Raw genomic sequence first — 25,172 nt, forward strand, 5'->3', positions numbered from 1 at the left:
CCATCATGGCCGGCTTCCCAGGCCACTGAAGCCACCAACTATCCAACGTCTGGGCTGCATGCTTCAAACTGTCTGACACATTTTTCTGTTTCCCCACCCCCCCAGGAGTGCGTCAGCGACATTGCCTAGGCACTGGCCGCGTGGCACAGACACAGAGGGAAGTGACTCAGTCACAGAGGGAGATGGCGCAGTCAATGGCTGATATGGCACAGAACCAGAAGATGGTGGCACAGTCACTGCGTGATGTGACCCAGTCCCGGAGGGAGGTGGTTCATTCTCTGAGCTCCATGGTTGAGAGCATGGAGACGCTAGACGAGACAAGAGTGGACCTCCAAGACTGGCAGCGGCAGGTGGCGGTAGATCCTCAGGGGTCGCTCCGCTTGCATCCCGCCCCATGAGTAGCCTGGGGCCATGGGGCACCCTGAGGGAGGAGGAGGTGATGGGGCCCGTGCCGGTGACTCTCGCAAGTGACTCCCCCCCCCCCCCCCGCGAATCACATGGGCAACGGGCAGGACAAGGCAGCACCATGCCACCTGGAACACCTGAGCAGCAGCTGGGTCCATCCAGGCCCGGTCGGCCCAGAAGACGGCTGCCAAAAGGGACCCAGATCACAGGACGGGAATCGCAGCAAGCTGCCTCCACTCCTAATGTACCGCCTAAGGACCCACCTAGATATGGCGTTAGGGCCAGTAAGGTCAGAAAGGTAGACACCAGTTAGGTTGGCACGGGTGCAGCACATAAGATAGCAATAGGGGCTAGAGCACTAATCTGTATGTGTTCACTACGTTACAACCTACCTCGGTGATCTGTCGGAAGGGTGTCGGGTTGAGCTGGGCTGGCTGCAGAGGTGGGGTTGGGATAGGGGGTGCTGGTGGGGAGTCGCGGGGGGCTTCGGCCACAGATCCCAGTATAGCCAGTGCTTACTGCTGCTGTGCCCCAAGCCTATTCCCACTACCGCCCCATCCCCATTCCCACCACACCCCCCGCCCTGCCTCTCTCTCTCCCCATTCCCCACCATCTCCCCTGTCTGCCATCCCAGGGGTTCGGTGGGACTGTGTGAAGGAATGGCCAGCTCACATGCAGGCATCACCAGGTGGATGGTGGAAAGTGCTACCGTGGGCAGGAGTCAGACGTTCTCAAACATTGCAGAGCACCAGAGCTCATCACCGAGCGGGTCGTCATCACCCTCCATCCCATGGACTAAACCCGCCGTTACTGCCAATCCAGGGCTCACACCCGTAGTGAGGCAGGTAGGAATCATGGATGGGGCTGCAAAGTGGGGGGTGCGGTGGCGCAAAAGGGATGTTTATTGGAAGGGGTGGCTTTCCGAGAGGGCAGTGGGAATGGGGTGGCTGTCCATGCCTGTAGTCGGTGGACCTGGAGGCGATTGGAGCATCCCGTGGGCATCGGCCCAGGCGCACATGTTGTTGGCCTCCCAGTGCCTGCCTGGGCTTCATGTCCTGCCCATTCCTGCCTTCCCCCACATGCTCCTCGTTGGACGAGGCCAGGAGTTCATCCTCCTGCAGCACGTGTTCCTTCTGCTGCGTGATGTTGTGCAGGATGCAGCAGGCCATCACGATATGGGAGACCCACCTAGCGCTATACTGGGGACCCCTCCAGAGTTGTCCAGGCACCTGAACTGCGTCTTGACGTGGCCGAAGCACCGCTCGATGATGCCCCTGGTCGCAGCATGGGCGTCGTTGTCGTGGGTCTACTTGTTGGTCTATGGCCTTTGGATCGGCGCCATCAGCTACGACCACAGCATATAACCCCTGTCATCCAGGAGTCAACCCCCCAGATGGTGGGGCGCGCCTCAAAGAAGTCAGGAACTGTTGAGTGTGCCAGGATGAACGCGTCTTGCACACTGCCTAGGTTTTGAGCAGACACATGCATGATGTACCTCTGATGGTCACACACCAGCTGCACATTCATCAAGTGGAACCCCTTTCGGTTTTTGAAGATCGGTCTGTCAACTGCAGGTGCTCGTAGGGCGACATGCATACCGTCGATCATCTCCTGAATCCGGGGCTTCTTGGTGATGGTGGTGAAGCCCACTACCCGGCATCATGGTGGGCTCGGTCCATATTGAAATTGATGTATTGTGCCGACCAGACATATAGGGCCTCCGTGACAGCATAGATGCACATGTGCACCAAGCTCCTAAGATTCCTGACAGGTCCCCACTTGACACCCAAAAGGACTTTGTGGTGTAAACATTCAGGGTGACCGTCATCTTGATGGCCACCGGGAGCGGGTATTCTCCACATTCCTCTGTAGTGCCAGGTGCACCATGATCTGGCAGATATGTTGCACTGTCCCCCCTGCTCAGCTGGAGTCTTCGATGGCATGCCCAGTAGTGCGGTAGGCCTCGAATGACAGGCGCTGCCTGTGCACACGAGACCACACGCAGTGCCTCCTTCCCGCCTCCTACTCGGCCTGTTGGGCAGCTGGCTTTACATCCTTACCGGCTGCCTCCTGTTCCTCTGGGGCAGGCTCTGCTGCTGCATGGTCCTCCTTCCAGCAGCTCCTGTTGCTGCCAGTGGTACCTTTGCTGGCGATACCCATACCAGTGGTATACTCCGTAGCCCCCGTCCAGTGCCTCCCTTTTGAGGCTACTGTGCGCGTTGCTCTTGTGTGTGCCATGTGATGCCCCGCTAGCGGGTGGCGGCCGGTTGGTGGAGATGGTGGTATGGTGGATGGTGGGGTGTGAGGGAGCGGGTATGGCGGAGGCTGGTAATTGTGGTGTGGGAGTGGGGGGGTGGGGTGAGAGCACTCATACTGCCGGTGGTATTCTGCAGAACTGCAGTGGGTGTTCAGTGGGGTGTGCAGCAAGATGGCTGCCTTGTAGGCCGGGGCAATGGCAGCCTGTGCTTGGATGCAGTGGTCAAACCCCCCCCCCCCAAGCCAGGACCGACAGCCCACGATCGTGCCTCTGAATGTTCTGCCTCCCCTCTCTCTATCAGCCACGGTGCCTGTTACCTGATATTAAAAGCACAAATGAACCTCGCCATCGGGAATTCACTCTGGAGAATTGTGGAGGCCCTGGAGAATACTGGGTCAGGCTGCTAATGATATGCGCATGCCGTTTACACGCAGAGTGCGGCACATTGACTCCGCAGTTGGGGCACCGGAGAATTGTGATTTGGCGTGAACCTGGCGCCTGCCACGATTTTGCGTCAGGACCGATTCTCCACCTAATTCCCTTTCCCGAGTGTGGCATCCATCGATGGAGAATCCTGCCCAATATCTTTTTTCCTTTAATAGGTTGATGTACTCCCCAGGAGAAACATTTTAAAATAGCTCCTGCCATGCTTATTCGACCCAAGAGAGAATAGGGTATTGACATAAAGGGTAGAAAGGCTTCCAAGTCAGAGATTTTCGTGGCCCTTTTTTACTTGTTTATGCGATGCTGGCGTCGCAGGCTATTTCCCATCCCTAAGAGTCAACCACAATGTTGTGGGTCTGGAGTCGCGTGTTCTACCTTGATCAAAGTCCTTGTGCCTCTATTGTATCACCACCGGGAAGTCTTGAAAGAAAAAGACCTTCACTCCATCGTAGAGGAAGGCCCATTATATAACGCTACCTCAAGTACTTTTTGGCGATATCCGAAATCACAAAAACACAGAATTACGAGCTGGGGATTCTGATTGTTCTGAGGCCTCAAAGACAGGATATGATGTGTCCATTCTAACTTAAGGCTTTTGTATTCAGATTAAGAAAACGTAGTAGCCAGCACTGAGCTTACCCTTGGTTCCTTCTGGTAAACTAGCAACCCAGGCATTTTATCTTTAGCCTCGATTTTTCTTCCATACCATGTAGCTTCTTTTCTAAGAATTGCAAGCGGGCCTCAACTGAGGAAACTGGATTTTCAACAGTAAGGATTCTCTCCTCCTCTTCATCAAGCTTTTTACCTGTATTCTTTAGCATGAGCACTGATATTCTACACTAATAAGCCCAGTTTCTCGCCAATGACCTTAATAATATAAGCAGTCATCATCTATAATGCCTTCGAGAGTGCCAGATCGAGAGCACGTTTGAGGATGAAGTTGCCATGTTGAGTCGGTTGCTTCTGACTGCTCTCTTTTCTCGACAGTTTTCTTAGGATTTCTTAGCATTTTGTCACCAATGTTGAGCCAAAAATCTTCCAGAGGCATACTATGGAGTTCTCACTCCTGGATTAGTTAAGTATGGGCTGTGTGAGAGCAATAATTGAGAGGCTTAAAGAATGAATCGTGCCAGAGCCCACGGAAACACAGCTCACGTTATATTTTGATATCTCATATCATATCCTAAAAGCTTTCTCCTCTGCGACCCAATCCCAGTGTTCCAAATGCCACGGGCTGGATTCTCCGATCACCGACGCTGAAATCGCGTTTGGCGACCTGCTGGAGAATCCAAGTTTCCGACCAAATCGGGGCAGTGCCGCTTTCGCGATGCTCCACCCACTCCAAAGCTGAGAGTACGCTGCACCACGTATTTACGGCCTCAGGACATTGCCTGAGGCCCGCCCCCCAATGCTCCGCCCCCGACCGGCTGAGTTCCTAACGCATGGGACACATTTGGTCTCCCCCGTTGGTAATTTGGTGTGGCGGTTGCGGACTTAGTCCAACGCTGCCACAGTCTGGGGAGGGTCGATCTGCGGACTGGGGAGGGACATTATTCGAGGCTGGGGCACTGTGAGGAGCGTGATACGGGGCGTGCGAGCCGGCCGAAGGAGGGACTATTTTGCGGGCCGGGACCGCGAGCGGCAGCCGGCGTGGGGACATAGCCCCAGAATCAGGGAATCCAGCCCCACATCTCTAATTCACACATCATGAAATTTCTTCTCGGCTCTCCCAGATTTCCCTGTTGTCCTGAAGGCCCAGAATTACCATTCCAACACAGCTTAACTTTCCACGGGTTCCTTGTTTTATATTCCGGGCCTGGGAAAAAAGGAGAGAGAAAATTAATTACAACTGCACAAGTACATGAGCTCTTAATAAAAGTCAAGCAGACTGTGAACATTATCATTGAAATTCACCGTAAGCTATCACGAACACTCCTGCAAGATTCCTAATAATTCAAATTTTATTTTTACTAATAATGGCAAAGCTCTGAGATTTGCCTGTTGCATGAAATCTGCCAGTGAATACATCAAATCGATTTTTGGAACCCAACAAAACAATTGTCAGATTAAATAGATCTGTCATTAAAGCCAAGTGATCAGTTACATAATTCTGTATTAAGTAATGGTCATCCTACTGTTACTGTCGAAAAGTGTATATTCTGCAATTGGTCTATGCAGGTTGGCTGTGTAGAGAGCCCTCAGCTCAGAGCTGGTGCATTCGCAGAATAATAGTGCGGAAGAGTGGGCAGCACGGTAGCATTGTGGTTAGCACAATTGCTTCACAGCTCCAGGGTCACAGGTTCGATTCCCGGCTTGGGTCACTGTCTGTGTGGAGTCTGCACGTTCTCCCCGTGTCTATGTGGGTTTCCTCCGGGTGTTCCGGTTTCCTCCCACAGTCCAAAGATGTGCAGGTTAGGTGGACTGGCCATGCTAAATTGCCCTTAGTGTCCAAAATTGCCCTTAGTGTTGGGTGGGGTTACTGGGTTATGGGGATAGGGTGGAGGTGTGGACTTGGGTAGGGTGCCCTTTCCAAGAGCTGGTGCAGACTCGATGGGCCGAATGGCCTCCTGCACTGTAAATGCTATGGGAAGAGGCACTTTGGTTTATCAAGTCTGCACCGACGCATGAAAGAAAGCTGACCTGCTTACCTAATCCCATTTGCCAGCAATTGGCCCGTAGCCTTTAATGTTATGACGTGCCAAGTGCTCATCTAGGCATATTTTAAAAGGTGTGAGGCAAATCTCCTCAATCACCTTCTTAAGCAGTGCATTCCAGACCGCCACCACCTTTTGGGTAAAAAGGTTTTTCCTCAGATCACTCCTAAATCTCCTGCCCCTCACCTTTAACTTGTGTCTCCTTGTAACTGACTCTTCAACTAAGGGGAACAGCTGCTCCCTATCCTCCTTGACAATGCCCCTTATAATCTTGTACACCTCGATCAGGTCGCCCCTCCATCATCTCTGCTCCAGCGAAAACAATCCAAGACTATCAAATCTCTCTTCATAACTTAAATGTTTTCCATCCAGGCAACATCCTGGTGAATCGCCTCTGCACCCTCTGCTGTGCAATCACATCCTACCTATAATGTGGCAACCAGAATTACACAGTATTCTGGCTGTGGCCTTACCAAAGTACTATACAACTCCAACATGACTTCCCAGCTTTTGTAATCTATGCCTCGATTGATAAAGGCAAGTGTCCCATATGCCTTTTTCACCACCCTATTAACCTGCCCTTTTGCCTTAAGAGATCTATGGACAAATACACCAAGATCCCTTTGTTCCTCGCAAAGTTCCAGTGTCAGGCCATTCATTGAATATTTCCTTGTCACATTACTCCTTCCAAAGTGTATCACCTCACACTTCTCAGATTAAATTCTGTTGCTCGTTATACTCTCTCCTTAATTGGTTTTGTTTATGGCGGTTAATATGGTCACCGTCCTTAATTCTAATTATGCTTGCTCAAGAGTCGCCAGGTATCTTTCGATACCGCCACAAGGTTCAAAACCGAATACTGATCAAAGACTCGATACACCAGTTAGTAAGTTCAAAATCAATACTAATTTATTTACACACACCAAGCACAAACTCTGCTAACTAAACTATCACTACTACTAAAAGCCTATACTTAGCTTTGGGTGCCCACTCAGTCAGGGCATCAATGGCCGTTGTCCGGTTCTGAGGCTGCTGGCATCGAACTTGATTAGAATAGGAATGTCTATCTTGTAGCGTGCGTTGACTTTGGGCTTACTTGTCTGGTGCAGCTGCTAGACAGGTCTCGCAGCTGAGAGCCAAGGCCAAGAAGAACGATTCTCTCTTGGGGGCTTCTTATACCCCAAAGGGGCTTCGCGTGCTTTTGGGGGGCCTTGAACTTGGTCCCAATTAATTGGACCATATCCTAATCATCGGTATTGATTTTCTCCAATAAAGGGGTGACCGTTGGCCTGCTTTGTTTTAGTCTCCACTGGTGCTAGGGTGTCTGCTTTGGTATCATTTGCTTAAATGTTTCTCTTTTGTCCCCGGAGATAGCTCATTAGTATGCTAATGGCTTTGCAGTATCGGTCTTGTCTGGGAGCTGCAAACTCCAATCCACAGACAAACCTTGCATTGGCTTGCTTTCTCAGCATTGTCCAATTTTCCCTTCATTCTCTGCAAGTGTCCATTTTGTAATCGGGACGTGGCCACCCCAGGTGGCTACACTCCCTCCTTGTGATCCTCAACGCGAAGCGTGAAGGATCACATTACCGCGTTGTCTTCATTCTCTGACCAAGCGGGGCACCCATGACTAGGCTCTAGAAGAAGAAGAAGAACAGTACAGCACAGAACAGGCCCTTCGGCCCTCGATGTTGTGCCGAGCAATGATCACCCTACTTAAACCCACGTAACCCGTATACCCGTAACCCAACAATCCCCCCATTAACCTTACACTACGGGCAATTTAGCATGGCCAATCCACCTAACCCGCACATCTTTGGACTGTGGGAGGAAACCGGAGCACCCAGAGGAAACCCACGCACACACGGGGAGGACGTGCAGACTCCACACAGACAGTGACCCAGCCGGGAATCGAACCTGGGACCCTGGAGCTGTGAAGCATTGATGCTAACCACCATGCTACCGTGAGGCCCCCGACTTCTTCGCAGAAAATTAATCGTCTGTAGAAGGGGAGGGGGGCGGGGGGTTGGGTTAGTGTAGATTAGGGGGTTAAGTAATGGTGGGACCTGTGGGAGAGGGAGGTGGTATTTGCACTATGTGAATATTTTTTTTAATGTACATTATTTATCTTGTTGCTGTTACAATGCCAAAGAAATACTTCAATAAAATGTTTATTAAAACAAAAAGAAACACCGCAAAATATTCACTCTTGTCTAGATTTAATTTACAATGTTCGGGTACATTTGAGGGAGAATTTAGAATGTCTAATTCACCTAGCAAGCACGTCTTTCGGGACTTGTGGGAGGCACCTGGAGGAAACACACACAGACAAGGGGAGAAGGTGCAGACTCTGCACAGACAGTGACCCAAGCCGCAAATCGAACCCAGGCCCCTGGCGCTGAGAAGCAACAATGCTAACCACTGTGCTACCGTGGGTGGATTTGTGGGTGGTGCAGGGGGAGGATGAATGGCCGCAGTGGAGATGAGATGTGGAGCTATTGGCAGATTTTCATAGAATTTGCAGTGCAGAAGGCGGCCATTCGGCCCATCGAGTTTGCACCGGCTCTTGGAGTCAAGGTCAACAACTCCACCTTATCCCCATAACCCAGTAACCCCAATTGTGCTATCCACAAGGCTGCCGTGCTGCCATAAAGATGAGGGGGTGTGAGAGCGGGAAGCAAGTGAAGGCTGCCATTTGGCACCATGTGGAGTTGAGTGATATGAGGGAGGTCACAGCCATGCTGTGGGAGGCAATTTAGGCGATAGTTAGGGGGGAATTTATTTTGATCAGGGCACATAGGGAGTGGGTGAAACGTGAAGAGAGGATGAGGCTGGTAGAGGAGATTCCAAGGGTAGATCGGAAGTACTTGGTGGCGCCGGAGGAGGGGTTGTTAAAGGAGACACAGAGGTTCCAGATGGAGTTTGGGTTATTGTCCAGAGGGAAGGCGGTGGGGAAGCCTATGAGTAAGGAGAATAGGCGAGCAGGATGCTGGCCCATCAGCTGAGGAAGCAGACAGCGGTGAGTAAGATTGGGAGGGTGCGGGACAGAAGGGGTAGGTTGGAGACAGACCTGGAGGGAGTGAATGGGGCATTTGAGGCCTACTATAGGAGGCTGTATGAACTAGAGCCTCCCACAGCATTCTGGGACATAATTCATCCTGACCTGGAGATTTGTCTACTTTTAAGCCTGCCAGCACCTCCAATATCTTGTCACTCCCTGTGACAATTTGCTCAAGAACCTCATCCTCTGTCCCCGAGTGCTATATCTACCTCCGCATTCTCTTGGGTGAAGACAAATATGAAGTATTCATTCAACACCCTACCAATGTCATCTGGCTCCACCAACAGATTTCCCCATTGGTCCCTAATGGGCCCTCTTCTTCCGATTTTATACTTCGAGAATATCTTGGGTTTTTTTCCTACTTTTACCAGCCAGAGCTTTCTCATATCCCTCTTTGCTCTCTTAATTGCTTTCTTAAGTTAATTCCTGCACTTTCTGTCCTCCACTAATGTCTCTGTTGATTTGTTGCCCTTGTACTATTTTTTTTTTTTCTTTTAAAAAAAAATTTAGAGTACCCAGTTATTTTTTCCTATTAAGGGGCAATTTAGAATGGCCAATCTACCTATCCTGCACATCTTTGGGTTGTGGGGGTGAAACCCACGCAGACACGGGGAGAATGTGCAGACTCCACACGGACAGTGACCCAGGGCCGGGATTCGAACCCGGGTCCTCAGCGCCGTAGGCAGCAATGCTAACCACTGTGCCACCGTGCTGCCCCACCCTTGTACTATTGATGAATTCCGGAATATGATGATCAATCTATGAGTGTTGGATACTGTTATTCAGGTGCTATACTTAACATCACTTCTCTCTCTATCTCTTTAAATAATTGCAGGGTTACCTTTTCATCTCAATCTTAGTGAATTCGAACAGTGAGTTGATGCGCTTAATAAACAATGCCCTCAGGAATGACCTGGCCAGCCGCAACCCTACATTCATGGGTCTGGCCCTGCACTGCATTGCAAATGTTGGAAGCCGGGAGATGGCAGAGGTTTTTGCTGGTGAAATTCCAAAAATAATTGTCGCTGGGTAAGTGTTACTGTGATAGTAAGCTGCGTTTTTACAGGATAGGTTTGATATCCTGTTTGTAACACTTTAACAATGCTGTGACAGCTTACTGATCCCGATGTCTGTACCGGGGAGCCATGAAGGCCTTGTCTCGGCAAATAAGATAAATTATATAAAGGGCAGCACGGTAGCCTTGTGGATAGCACAATTGCTTCACAGCTCCAGGGTCCCAGGTTCGATTCCGGCTTGGGTCACTGTCTGTGTCGTGTCTGCATATCCTCCCCGTGTGCGCGTGGGTTTCCTCCGGGTGCTCCGGTTTCCCCCCACAGTCCAAAGATGTGCAGGTTACGTGGATTGGCCATGATAAATTGCCCTTAGTGTCCAAAATTGCCCTTAGTGTTGGGTGGGGTTACTGGGTTATGGGGATAAGGTGGAGGTGTTGACCTTGGGTAGGGTGCTCTTTCCAAGAGCCGGTGCAGACTCGATGGGCCGAATGGCCTCCTTCTGCACTGTAAATTCTATGATATAACACATTGAACAAAGTAAAAAAGTAGAACTAAAGAGACAGTCTGTTACTTGGAATGGTGACTTTGCATTACTTCACTGATCTGCTCCACAATGTAGTTGTGGTTTTGGAAGAAAATTTAGTTTTGGTTAATTCTTGTCCCTTTTCTTCACTTCACCCTCTCTTCAAAGTCTTTGGTGTGTGCTGGGCTACACTTCCACAGTCACTGGGTGAGTTCTGGTCAGGCCTTCACCTGTACTTACATGTGTGAACGAAGACATTGTCAGTGTATACAGCTCAAGAGGGAGAGGCTGCAGGGGGGTCACAGCTGAAATCGATCGCTCTGTTCACTCCATGACTGTCTCCCATTGGGAGTCACAGTGGATTTAGGAATGATGGGCGCGATTCTCCGATGCCGCGCCGGAGCGACCTCGCCGTAGTGAACTCCATCGAGTTTCACGACGGCGCAAAACGACCCTGATCGTGACCAATTCTGGCCCCGGAAATGGGCTAGCATCGGGGCCGCGCGGAACACGGGGTGGCGTGGTGTGAAATGCGCGTCGTTAGCGCGCGACGCCCGAATGTCGCTGTGCGATCCGCGCAGAAGAGGTGCGTGGGTTTCACCCCCACAACCCAAAGATGTGCAGGATAGGTTAAAAGGTGCGATCCGCGCAGAAGAAGGAGGAAAATGACGGAGCCACGGAGGGCTGCCCTGAGGTTCCGTGATACAGACCTGGAGAACCTCCTCGATGAGGTGGAGCAGCGCAATGGCATCCTCTGCCCAAGACAAGGGCATCGCCACCCCTTTAGCGCTGTGCGAGGGGCTTGGCGTGAGGTGGGCACGGCAGTCAGTGCCCACCGGGGCAGACCCGTCGGTCCAGGGAGTAGTGTCGCAAGACGCTCCATGACCTCACCAGGGCTGCCAGGGTAAGTGCCACGAGGGTGTCGGATGCCCCTCATACCCCCCCCCCCCCCCCCCCCCCCCCCCCGGCACGAGGGGGAGGGGGGGCGAGTTTGAGTGGAGGGGGTGAACAACGTTGTAACAGACCCACTGTGACCCCCTGCAGAGATGCCATGGTGTGGCTCCAACTTTCCCCCTCCCACCCAGCATTAATGTAGCCTATAGAACCGGAGGGGGTCGCCTGTGCTGCACTCCCTAACCGTGTTTGAGCAGAGGGCACTAGACCTCGCTGGGGGATCCGCCACCCGGGAGGTCGCGCAATGCGAGGTTGGAGGCGCAGAAGCAAGTGAGACAACCCTGCATTGCCCCCCCCCCCCCCCCCAAGCCCATCCTCTCTCCTCTCACACTCTGCCCACTGGACCACCCGTCCTCTCTCCCCTCACACTCTGCCCACTGGACCACCTGACACCTGGCCGAGCGCGTCTAACTAACCCCATATCAGTCTGTTCCCCAGGGCCAGCCGACGAAAGTCCAGGCCCGTCTTGTGCCACACAGAACCGGCCATCCGCAACGACACCTGCACCTAGGGTCGCACGCCAGAGGATGGCAGGAGGTCGGCCAGGAGGGCCATCCTCTAAATCCGGCACTCTGGAGGGGGACGTACAGAGGACGGACAGCGACGACTATCATGGCTGTGCATTGCCCGGAGGTCGGACCGCGAGACAGCACAGGACGGGGTCTGTGGACCCAGACGCAGAGAGGACGGCGACGCAGTCAACGGACTCACCCGCTGCTGAACTGTACATGAGCCGCATGCGCCCTGCGCCGGGCCATGAGTGGGACCAGGACACAACGGACGTACTGACAGACGAGGACCTAGAGCTTGCGGCACTGCTGTCTCCCACACCATCCACCATCCCAGAGACACTCATCTCGGTTGGGCAATTAAGTGATGAGGCTCCTGGGTCACGGTCTGGTGTGCACTACACAGCCGAGCCGATACAGCAGGTGGAGTTCGGAGCAGCCGAGGGGCTGGACTGTCAGAGGGCAGCCCAGGCCTAGCATCCAGCTGCCACTCAGACGGTTCCTGGGTTCCTGGATTTACTCGACCCACCCGGACAGCCGATCCATTTTGAAACCCAGGGACACAATAACGGGATGAGGGCCATCTTCCAGCAGCTGCAGACGCAGTTGGAGGAGTCCATCCGCGCCCAGGAGCAGGGAGTGGTGCCGCTCATCGCAGCCACCCAGGCCGACACCGCACAGGTGGCGTCCGCGGTCGAGGCAATGGATGAAACGGTTTCGGCCATGGGTCAGGTTCTGCAAGGCGTTGGGCTTCATGTGCACATGTCACCCATGGCCCAGGAGAGGGCTGCCCTCTCACAGGCAGCAATGCGCCAGAGCCAAAACGACATTGCCGGTGCGCTACGGGCCCTGGCCGAGTCTCACTGAGTCATGGCCCAGTCCCAGCAGGCCATGGCACAGTCCCAGCAGTCAGTTCCGGAGAGCATCGACTGCCTGACGCACATGCTGGATGGCGTCGCGCACTCACAGGTTGAGGTCGCACAGCCCCTGGCGGGAATGTCTTATTCCCTGGACTCCGTCTCTGCGAACATTCGGACCCTGGTCAATACCGTTGCAGGCCACCAGGACTGGCAGTGCCAGGTGTCGGTGGGGCGACGGGCCACCTCCCCGATCGCACCTCCGTCCCACAGTGAGGCCCGGGGGCCACCGGGCCCCCCGACGGAGTAGGAGGTTCTGGGGCCCGTCCCATTAACTCCATCACGGGGCGTCCCTGAACGCTCGGCCTCTCCCCGTACCGTCCCTGGCGCATCTGCTGGGCAGCGGGCAACGCAGGGTGGCACCACGTCATCCAACCCGCCCGCCGAGCAGCCTGGCCCATCAAGGCTGGGCTGCCCCAGAAACGAGTGCACAGTCGGACACCGTAGTCCTCGGCACTCCGACGGCAGCTATCCCACACGGGCACGTGATGGAGTGTCCCTGACGAACGCAGTGACCACCGAGATGGATGGTTCAGCTATTGCCATGAGTCAGACTTTGTCTAACGATTCTGAGCTCACAGCTCATCGCAGATCGGGCTGTCATCATTCAACATGGCACTGATCACAGCCGCTGACACTGTCATCAATGCAGTGCTTTACCGCAGTGCCGCAGTGGTAAGGTGATGTCGAATTGGAGCAGTGCACGCGGAGCAGGGGTTCCGGGTGGGGGGTGGGGGTTGTGTGCTGTCTGTGTGCCCGGCTGACGATGCAAGTGGTAGTGTTCAGTGATCCCCTCCCACGCGATGCGTGAACCTTGCGGACACCAACGCGTCCTCGACGGTACCGTCGTGCAGCCTCCTGGGCATTACCAGCACCCGGGTCGTGTCTGTGTCCTGCGCCCCACGCCCCACCCTGCTGCACGCCATCCTCCTCCACCTCCTCCTCCCCATCCTCCTCCTCATCCTCCTCCTCATCCTCTTCTTCTTCGTTAGCGTTAGCACCGCTTCCATTGGCTTCTCTTTCCGATTCCTCCACCAGGGCATCTCCCCTCTGCATAGCAATGTTGTGCAGCGCACAGCATACCACAACTATGTGACCGGCCCTGTCGGGCCGGTACTGCAGTGCCCCTCCGGAGTGGTCCAGGTATCTGAATCTCATCTTCAGCAGGCTGAAGCACTGCTCCACCACACCCCTGTTGTTGTATAGGGTCTCCGCGTTGGTCTGAGGCCTCCGTATCGGCGTCATCAGCCATGACCTCAACGGATAACTCCTGTCGCCCAGCAACCAGCCTGTCAGCCGGGGGGGCGTCCCTCGAACATTGCGGGGATGAACGACTGCGCAAGAATGAAGGCGACATGCACACTCCCGGGGAAACTTGCGCACACGTGCATGATACTCATGTGGGGGTCGCAGACCACCTGGATGTTCATGGAGTATGTGCCCTTCCTGTTGGTGAACACTTCCCTGTTGCCTGCAGGCGGGCGCATGGGGACGTGAACACCATCGATCACTCCCTGGACTATCGGTATCCTGGCCACCTTGGCGATTCCACGGAATCGTGCTTCCTGATGTGCTCGGTCCTCGGGGAATGTAATGTAACGGTCCGCAATGGTGAACAGGGCGTCAGTCACGTCCCGGATGCACCTGTGGACCAATGCCTGTGATATCCCAGATAGGTCCCCGCTCGGAGCCTGGAAGGAACTGGTAGCGTAGAAGTGTAGGGCCACCGTCACCTTGACGGTTACCGGTATAGCGTGTCCGCCTCCCGTTCCACGTGGGGCAAGGCGCGCCACGAGGTGGCAGATATGTGCGACCGTCTCCCTGCTGAACCGTAGTCTCCTCCTGCATGTGAGGTCCGGTAGGGCTTCGAACGAAATTCGGTCACGGTACACCCTAGGCTTTGTTGGCCGCCTGTGGCGCCCTGGCTCCACCATCAGTGGCTCTCCCCCCCCCCCCCCCCCCCCCCCCCCCCCCCCCCCCCCCCCCCATCCACTTCGACATCAGTGCTCGCATCCTGTGCCTTCCTCAGCGTTTGGGGGTCAATGTTCCCTTCAGCATCCACCTGAACATACTTGCCATGAGTGCCTGCGGCCTGCGCGGCGACGACGGCCCACTCAGCGGCCATCCCTTCTGCTGCAACAGCTGCTCCTGCATCAGCATCCACTGTGGGCTGTCGCAGTCGACGCTGCTGGATGGCTAACTGCAGTGCAGCAGCTCCAACCACTGCAGTGAACATCGCTGTCTGGTTGGCATACGTGGTTGTGAATGCGTGTCTAATTCACTTGTCTCTCAGTCCGGAAGAAACGATCTCGAACACGTCCGTACTTCAGAATATTCTTTATTGCGATCGGGGCTGCTCTCTAGGTATTCCAAAGAAACACCTCTCTGAGAGTGCCAAAGTCTTGCTCAAAGCACCCTTTTATATGTTTTTTTAAGGGGTTGTCTCTTACATTCACTTGAGCTTGCCTCCAGTACAGATTACAGCTTGTTTTTACCAAATGTTTAGTACATGATTAATTTGTTATTGTCATATTTTCAATACATAATTTTACAGACATTGAGGTAGATATTGAGGTTATCTATTGGCACATGATAATGTAACAGTTTTAGCTTAATTAGTAAATGTTAGCTATAATTGCAAGCGGCCTCCATATTTCATATCTCATCATCCGGCCATTCGCCTTGTTTCTCAAGGCTGTTTGGCTTATAGTCACACTCCCTTACCTTGAACATCCTTCAATGGCTTCAATAACATATTCTTTTAATTCGTGATGTTCCACCTGGCTCTTTCTGGCTATTAACCCTTGCTTCACATCCTCACTCCCCCCTTTGATCATTCCATGATCACACAGCCCTCAGAAACTTATCCTTGAGAGTCTGAGGAATGCCTCCGGAAATTTGGCTCTACATCCTCATACACATTGTCGGCACGTACTAAGTCCTGCGGGTCTAATTGGGAAAGCCGCTGCAGCATCTGTGGCATCACAGAAGCGCCTAAACGATTACAAAAGCATTTAACACAGGTTATAATAATACACAGCAAAATGCAAATAGCGATAAAGATAATAAATCCATGAAACAGATAGGTGGTCCAGGAGCTAGATCATAGCTATCCCCAGTCATCTGAGGAGGACTGGCGGAGTCTCTTTACCCCATCCCTAATGTGGTCCACTAGGTGAGTAATGTTCTCCGAGCTATCAGGGATATAAGTACAGCACTCAGAACCCACCACAGCACATGTACCTCCCTTGCTGGCGAGGAGGTAGTCTAGAGCCAGATGGTTCTGTAAGGCAACCGTCCGAACAGCTACCAACTCTGCGCTGAGCTCACTGAGTCCTTCCGCGGTATCATTGGCCACCTGCTCCAATATATCCCGGAGCTGGGTGACTTTTTGGAGAGATCTAATACTGCCGAACTGCGGCCAAAGGACAGTAGCTATTACCTCCCAAGGCACAATGGACCTAGTGGATCGGGCATGGGGATGGTTGGATAGGTCTGTATAATGGGTGATACCAGGGACTACAAAGCCCATATAGCAAGAACCCGACCAATTTTCCGGCAACCAGGGATATGCTTTATGTCCGCATACAAAATAGGTATCATTGTTGGAGCTCAAGTTCCCCTTGGCATCCGTCATCATGATTCTAGTCGGTTCCCCCCTCCAGGGGCCGTCACATATCATGACAACTAGCTAAATAGGTATATCCATGATTCGTTTGAAAATGCATTTACACAAGCAGGAAAGCAATCCTATCCCTAGTAGCATTAGTAGAAGTAGAATAAAGGCCTTAAAGATCCAGTCAAATAATCCATGACCCAACCACCCTAGCCAATAGGTTATAGTCGTGAAATTCACTGCCAATTTCTTGAATTTGAGCAGCCTGTTTCTTAATATGGTCGGCCAGGTTAGTGATATTTTCAGAGCCATCTGGAATGTAAGTACAGCACTCTTGGCCTATGATAGCACATGTTCCTCCCTGCAAGGCTAACAGATAATCCAAAGCCAGTCGATTTTGTAATGCCACGGTCCGGACAGCCACTAGCTCAGCTGAGACCTCGGCCAGTGCCTGTCCAGTGTCCCTGGCTTCTGTTGCTGTTACGTTTGCCAGATGTTCCAATGCTGAGGCCATGTAGATCAGTTCGTTCATGCCTTGCCCGTTCCGTTTTAGAAATTGTTCTTTTTGCTCGCGAGGGGGAGTGCTTAAGGGTGCTTAAGGGTGGGTCGATGATGCATTTGGGGTATGACATATGTAAATAGGTATTGGAAGGCAGGTCTCGTTTAGTTCGTTTTTTACTACCGAGTGGCCATCAAGGCTAAGTAGTCCAGAAAGTCCAAAAATTATACTGAAGATCTTCATCCTGTGTTCTCGTCTGGGTTGGAGACTATCTTCTTGCAATCGGATAGATGTATCTAACTTGAACGTCCTTCAAGTTTGACCGAAGTTGGCGTCGTCAGTAGTACGAGGAATGGTCCGCTCCAGCGTTGTCCTAGTTTCTTTCTGTCCCAGTTTTTTACCAACACGAGGTCTCCGGGTTTGACCACTGGATATCGAGGGACGGCTGTCCCTGTCATTACTGGTAGATGTACCTGTTTTACCTGTGAGTGGAGAAACTTCAAAGAAAGTGTTAATTGATTCAAATAGTTCTGCATTTGTTCCCCCATCACATGGAGGTCTATTCCCTCTAGGGGTTTTTCATGGGCATCCCAGGGAGTCCTCATTGGCCGACCATAGACTATCTCTGCAGCTGACAGTCCGGTCCGCGAATGGGGAGTCACTCGCATGTGAAACAGTGCCAAGGGTAATACTTTTAGCCAATTTAACCCAGTTTCTTCAGTTAATTTAGATCATTTTTCTTTTAAAGTCCCGTTGGCTCTTTCCAGAATTCCTGCTGCCTGCGGGTGATACGCGCAGTGCAGTTGCTGTTTAATTACAAGTGCTTTGCACAATTCAGTATTGATCCAAGCTACAAAATGTGGTCCATTGTCTGAGCTCACCATTTTGGGTACCCCAAAACAAGGAATGACTTCCGTTAACAATAACTTCACTACTGTATGTGCCGTACAATTAGTGGTGGGGAAGGCTTCAATCCATTTACTAAACACATCGATTATTACTAAACAATATTTATAGCACTGTGCTTTTGGCAATTCGATAAAATCAAGCTGTATACAAGCAAAAGGATCATCTGGCAAGGGGGTGGTTCCCAGAGGACCTTTAATACCTTTACTCTTATTATGTTTCATGCAAATGACGCATCGATCCAGCCGCGTTTGCTGTATTCAAATCTGGGTGCCACCAAGTTTTTAGGAGTAGCTGTACCACTCCCTCCTTACCAAGATGGGTACAAGAATGCAAATAATCAACAAGTAACGGCAATAAAGAATTCGGAATACAAACTTGACCAACTGGAGTCAGCCAGAGGTCTCGTGTCAAGGAGTGCGAACACCTCATTGACTTCCATAGTGTTCGCTCAGAATCAGAGGCGTCCCTCTGTAAATTTTGAACTTCAGCTATCTCTGGCATGCCCTTCGTCCGTAATGCAGGTACCTGGTTTAGAGCCTGATTAGCCCCACTGGGAACAATTAAAGAGGTTGATGAAGCTGCAGTTGTAGCAGCTGAATCAGCACGGGCATTTCCTAGTTGAACAGGAGTGTCACCCTTCGTGTGCGCAACGCATTTAATAACTGCCAATTGACGGGGAAGCTGAATAGCATCGAGGAGATTTTTAACCCAAAGTGCATTTTGAATGGGAGTTCCCACAGAGGTGAGAAAACCTCGCTGTTGCCAGAAGCGGCCGAAATCATGGGGTCACGCCAAAGGCATATCTAGAATCAGTGTAAACATTAGTACTTTTGTCTGTGGCCAAAATACATGCTTGAGTAAGGGCGAATAGCTCGGCTTGTTGTGCAGAGACAGGGGTCTGGAAGGCTGCTGCTTCCTGCACGTCAGTGTCGGTTACCACGGCATATCCCGACTGTGGGACGGGAAATGGGGAAATGGAAGAACTGCCATCAACATAAAAAATTAGATCTGGATTATCAATAGGCCTGTCTGTTAAATCCGGGCGAGGTGCGGTAAGGAAGTGATTCCGAAGTAAACAATCGTGTGGTGGGTCCTCAAGGTCATCGGGGGGCTATTCGAGGAACACAGCAGGATTTAAGGTTGAACAATAATGAAAAGAGATGTAGGGGTTTTGCAATAGTGAAACATCATAGCGGCTCAATCGCGCTTGAGTCAGATGCTGGGTTTGCTAAGACGTTAGGAGAGCCACGATAGAGTGTGAAGTATGCACTTGTACTTGCTGGTGACGGGTTAGATTAGAGGCTGCCTGGACTAACAAATGGACAGCAGTAAGAATTTGGGTGAAAAGGTCTGTCATACATAGGTCGTGTGCTGGGGCGATAGCCAGGGCGTTTTTCAGAGTAATAAAAGATAGCTTTGCTGAATCAGGTAGATCAAACTTAAGAGGAGCATTTTGAGAAGAATACGGAGTTAATTCTTTAGTATATACAGTAACATTCGGAATCCATTGTCTGCAAAAGTTCACTAATCATAAAAAGGCTTGCACCTGCTTGGGCGATGTAGGAAATGGGGTCTGCAGTATAGGAGTAATGCATTGCTGAGTAAGGGAGCGATGAGTAGCACTAATTAGGACATCCAAAAATTTGACCTGTCGTTGGCCTTTATGAACTTTAGCGGGCGGGATCACATATCCCCATGAATGAGGACGGAGAAGCAGGTAAAAGGTGTCACGCTGGTTAGCGATGAAATCAGGGCTGTCAAGGAGTAAGTCATCAACATATTGAATGATGGTGGAGCCACCAGGAGGTGCTAATGTCGCTAACTGGGAGTGCAATGCCTGTGAGAAATGGGTTGGAGAATGAATGAAACCCTGTGGAAGTCGAGTCCAAGTGTATTGCGTCTTCTTAAATGTAAAGGCAAACAAATACTGTGATTCAGGGGCGAGGGGTATAGCAAAAAAGGCATGTTGCAAATCAAGAAGGGTAAAAATAGTCGATTCCGGTGGGACATTGCTAAGGATTGTCGCTGGATTTGGGACAATAGGATGTAAGGGTTCAACTATCTGATTAATAAGCCGGAGGTCTTGGACTAAACGCTATTCGGATGGTCTACCTATCTTAGGAACTGGAAGAATCGCGGTATTACAGGACGATTGGCACGGTATCAGAATTCCCTGTTGAAGGAACGAATGAATCATGACCGAGACTTCTTTTTCAGCCTCGGGACGCAAAGGGTACTGTGAAATAGAGGGCAAGGGCATATCAGGTTTGATTCTAATAACAAGAGGAGGGACATTAGTGAGACCAACTTCGTGTTTGGAGGCTGCCCATAAATCTGTGGGTAGTTCAGGAGTCGTAGATTGGGTTGAATGATGATGGTGCAGTGTGCCAATGTGGACAAATGGGCTTTTAAAATATTCTAAAGTGCCTGCGGGTAGGGTTTGACTATCATTAAGGAAAGGATCAGCTTGTCCTCGTAGTGCAGCTGCCAGAAATCCCAAGGACGGGGCAGCACGGTGGCCTAGTGGTTAGCACAACCGCCTCACGGCGCTGAGGTCCCAGGTTCGATCCCGGCTCTGGGTCACTGTCCGTGTGGAGTTTGCACGTTCTCCCCGTGTCTGCGTGGGTTTCGCCCCCACAACCCAAAAATGTGCAGAGTAGGTGGATTGGCCACGCTAAATTGCCCCTTAATTGGAAAAAATAATTGGCTAATCTAAATTTAAAAAAAAAAAAAAAAAAAAAAAAAAAGAAATCCCAAGGACTTGGCACTGTAGCCTTCGTTGACAGAAAGGGTCACGTGGGGTGATACAAGTCTCAACTGACGCCATAGGCTGTGGGGTAAATCGACAAGAAAGGCAGACCCTTCTTTTGTCTTGGTAAATGCTCTCCAAATCGGGTGAGCATCCTGTATGATCATAGCAAAGAGTGACATGTGGATTGGGAATATCTAAGGGAGGTGAAAAGTGTGAGGGATGAAAATCAATCGACCACCACTGTGGAGTAGTGAATAGGGGAAAGTTTCGAAGCTGGGCTTGCGGGATAGGTGATATAGTAATGCGGTTATCAAGGCTTGGGTCACTATATTCTCTCATCTGGACTCTATCGGGTGTTTTAAACAGTGGTACTCAGGGTTAACATTAGCTGCCAGCATAGAACACAGAGCAATCAGGCGCAGGCTCAGAAGTTATTAAATTCTGCAGCTGGTGACCTCGTATTTGAGACAGTTCTATAAACATACCATTATCAATGCACTGTATTACCGCTCCGAATTTGCAGTGTCGAATCAGCAACTTTCTAATCAAGGTGGATAGCCTAACTTGGTTCTTTTCCATATGCGCATTCCGTTTTCAAGACCTGTCAATTCTATACTTAATTTTAATTCTTTATCCTGCCAGCTGGCTAACAAGGAGGCATCCTTCAATTTTGGACAATATTCCCTCCATAGAGCAACTAACTTTTTAGCAGTTGATGCCCTATTATTTTCCTAAATCACTTGTTGAGCTTCTATTACTGTTGATAGGTCTTTAGTTGTTCACACAGCGTTTGCAGTACGCTGCCATTTTAAAAAGTTGTATCTAAAGTTTTACCCATTGCACACTTTGTTTGATGCCAGATGGTCCTTCCGATTACAATTTTAACAATTGATTAAGGAAATTACGTGTGTGATGTTTTATGTCAGGGTCCGCACGCTTTTTGCCCTGTTTATGTGTTATTAAGCAGAGTTATCCGCATCTGCAGGAGATTATAACTTAAATCACGGAGTAATCGCGCTCCATGCAAACCAATTAACAGCTCGAAGGTGACACTGTAAAGATTCTATGCCACCCGCCTTACAAAGTTAACGGGAACCTTTTATCGCGAAGGTTTCAAGTAATAACAAGGACCATGTTGGCATCGATATCTCTTTACCTCTTTCAAATAATCACAGCTTGAAACATAATTTTTAAAGTCAAAGTCTGAAAAATGAAATATGAATTCTTTCCCTCTCTCTCTTATCTATCTCTCTCCCTCTCTACATAACTCTGTCTGTCTTTGGAACTCTTGTTGCTCTTTCTCTTTATCTGTCTACCTCTCCATCTCTGCCTCTCCCGGGCTCGCTCTCTTTCGCTATCTCTAACAGTTCCTGTCTCTGTCGCTGGCTCTCTCTCTCTTTCAATCTCTTCCTCTGTCTCTCTTTCTCTCTCTTGGATTCAGCCCTTGTCCTTGCGGACAAATTTTGAACAAAAACTTTTCATTCTCTTTCGAAAACTTTATCTGTGTTATTCCATTTAAGTCAATTTGCACTGATTAATCTTAGAGGTATTAGCTGTTCTCTGAGATGTATTTTTTCTTTGTCAATTCAGAAAAGACCAACTGTCTGTTGAAATGGTTAATGTTTCCTGCAGAATCTAAGGGGCGGAGAACTTGGCGTGATGCCATTTACGTCTTTTCACGCAATCTAAAAACTTATTCATATTTCAGTTACTCTTATTTGTAAAGTTACTTTCTTTTAAACTGATATAGTGTGAACTGAACAACTTTGAAAACATTTTGGGAAGCTTGGGAACATTTGCAAGAGGAAATATGAATGTTTTGCCAATAGTTTAAAAACAATTCGAGTACGCATTTTGTTGTCCTTCAGAAGAACCACTTGTTATCATAATAAGGCCAGTACAACATTCCAAGCAGTAGTTAGTTAACATCATCTGATGTACTAAATTTCGTTCAAAAACAATGTTAAAATCCAGTCATTATTGCCAGCATGCTTCTAAATTGGTAATTTATTAACTTCACTTCTAAAATTTCCTTATTGTGGACCTTTTAATCAATACCTTTTAGTCAATTATCATGTTTTCCGTAGAGAAGGGTTGTTCGATATTTACGGCTTGCGTCTGTGACCGAGTGCGTGTCGCTGAGGGGGATACGTTAGCAGGAGTTTCATTGGTAATGGGATCAGAAGTGAGAGTCAGGACTTAGGACAGTGGAATTGCAAGATCGGGGAGCGCAAAATGAGGGTGGGGTCCAGGGTTCAAATTCTCCTCGTCTTCCGTATCGCTTGAATATGAGAACATCGGCATGCCAGAGCAACTGGGAGGATCCTCCTTTCCTATAATCTTATTGGCCAGTCCTATTTTTCTGCCGACAGGAGATTTGTTATTGCCGAATTGCTTTTTATCATTTTGATTGTCTTTATCCCAAAGCTCACATTACAATTTTAAAGTCCCCCAATCTTTCGCTTTACCGTTCACACACTCATTAATATCACTTTTGCGGGCTTTATCTCTCCAACTCATTGTGATTGTTCGTTGCGTTAAGTGGACTGTTTCTTTCCACTGTAAAATTAAACAATTTGAAACCGGCATTATTTTTTCCAGATTGCTTTTTTTTTTCTGCATCAATGCTATTGTCAAAGTTCCAAGTTCCCTGTGTTACCTACTGGCCAGATATCGTTACCTAATTTATTGTTTAAAGCAGCTCTGCAGCCAATCTTCGAATATTACGTTCTTGAGAAGGGGTTTCTAAACACATGAAAAATAGAGGGGAATTGCCCCTAGCTTTGTCTAAAGTTTGTCGCATAATGTCAGTAAATGTGCCCCAGGCAAAAAAACGCTCAAACAAAATTTCTGGTACCAAATCAAATTGGAGGGTCCTTGACCCCAAAAAATTACTGACAGGGTCCCTGACCCGAAAACTTATTGACAGGGTCCCTGACCCCAAAACTTACTGAGCGGGTCCCTGACCCCAAAACTTATTGACAGCCTGTATAAATCTGATGCGGATGAAAAACGAGATCAACAAGGTTCCTGACCTGTGGCTAATTTCACAAAAAAATGTACTCACAGTCAAATTTAGATTCGAGAACCGTCACCTGTTTAGTTACTTCCGTCAGGGATGAGGGGTCGCAGCACAGATCCGAGAGAGAGAGAGACCAAGGTTAATCTTACCTTGTGCCGGCGTCTGTCTCTTTACTCCGGTCATGGCTTTGATCATTTTTTCTCAGTCCCTCATGGAAGCTCACTTCAGGATATTGGATTTTTTCTCGCAGCGCCAAATGTTGTATTTTATATTTTCCCCGCGTCTTGACTGTGATAGAGAAATTCAAACAGCATTCATTAGATAAGCAAAACTGAACTTTATTCACTAATTAGAACTGCTAGCAGAAATTGGCTGATACTTGGAAAGTCGGAAGGCAGTCAATTACAAACTGCGGAGTCCGTCCCAAGTCTGCAATAGTACAGAAAAGAAGGCGATTCTTATACATTATAGGATCAAGATAACATGAATACAGCTTGGTCAGGAATTTGGTCAAAAGTAAAACATAAGTAATAATCGTTACCATGGCGGCACCTTGCTGACCGCCAGGGGACGTGAGTTTCATATTATTATCTTGTCTTTGTTTTAAGTAAGGGAAGAAGTTGTTTAGGAACAGGAAGAGATAGTTGTTCAGCTTGTTATGTATTACGACTACTTCGGGCTCCAAGCCTTATCTAGACTCTCAGAGTCACCCGGTTCCCATAGACAGGCTGTCTCTGTTTCTGTGCCTTAGGTTATATGACATTAGTTTAAATTCACTTGTACCAAGAAAACTTGACTACTTTTCCCATCATGCCATTATTTGCTTCACACAATACTACAATAGTAAGATGCTGTGTCTGTAACTGACCTAATAGGGCTGTGACAGAATGGGAGCTATAGACAGTAATGTCCTGTTGTAGGGTTAAATTAGAAGCTGACTGGAGGCTATTATATATAGCTGCAAGGATCTGAGTACATGAGGGGTAACCAAGAGCTACAGGATCGAGTTTGGAAGAATAGTAGGCAACAGGGCGATGGCGATCGCCGTGTTTCTGCGTGAGAATTGCCATTGCACAGTCAGAGAGCACCGTACAATAAAGCTGAAACGGGCGATCGTAAAGGGGACGCCCTAAAGCAGGGGCGCTGAGTAGGGCAGACTTAAGGCGCTCGAAAGCTGATTGAGCTTCTGGGGATAAGGAAAAGACGCCGATCTGATTGGTGTAAGGGTGGCGAGTGTCAAGAGTAACATTCGGGATCCACTGGCGGCAGTAGTTAATTATCCCCAACCATTGGCGAACCTGTTTAGCAGTTGTGGGTGGGGGGAAATCACAAATAGGGCGGTCCCGGTCCGGGTCTAGGGAACGGGAAGTGGCGGACAAGCGGACACCGAGGAATTTAACATTAGGTTGCGCGATAATCACCTTATTAGGGGAGACAACATAACCAAGGGAGGAAAGATGATTTAAAAGCTGACGTGTTGCATCCGTACAGCCTTGCTCTGTCGGGCTGGCCACCAGTAAATCATCAACATACTGGACCAGAGTGGAATCACCCTCCAGGTGGAGTGGGTGGAGTTGCTTCTGGAGACAACGGGAAAACAAGGTGGGAGAGTGAATAAAGCCCTGTGGTAGTCGAGT

The 25,172-nt window shown here is 49.8% G+C and overlaps 1 protein-coding gene across 12 annotated transcripts in view; it reads left to right on the forward strand.

Annotated features, from left to right (window-relative positions):
- Positions 1–25,172, forward strand: part of LOC119971578 (AP-2 complex subunit alpha-2-like) — a 527,190-nt gene that overhangs the window by 35,170 nt on the left and 466,848 nt on the right. For 11 of the 12 annotated variants that reach the window (XM_038807337.1, XM_038807343.1, XM_038807342.1 and 8 more), the window contains one exon: positions 9,657–9,850. The exons of the other annotated variant lie outside the window; for it this stretch is intronic. In XM_038807337.1, coding sequence (XP_038663265.1) covers positions 9,657–9,850 — 194 coding nt within the window. The remainder of the gene's footprint in view (positions 1–9,656; positions 9,851–25,172) is intronic. 12 annotated transcript variants of the gene reach the window in all.

Source organism: Scyliorhinus canicula, chromosome 9 (assembly GCF_902713615.1).
Source record: "Scyliorhinus canicula chromosome 9, sScyCan1.1, whole genome shotgun sequence".
Classification (NCBI taxonomy): domain Eukaryota; kingdom Metazoa; phylum Chordata; class Chondrichthyes; order Carcharhiniformes; family Scyliorhinidae; genus Scyliorhinus; species Scyliorhinus canicula.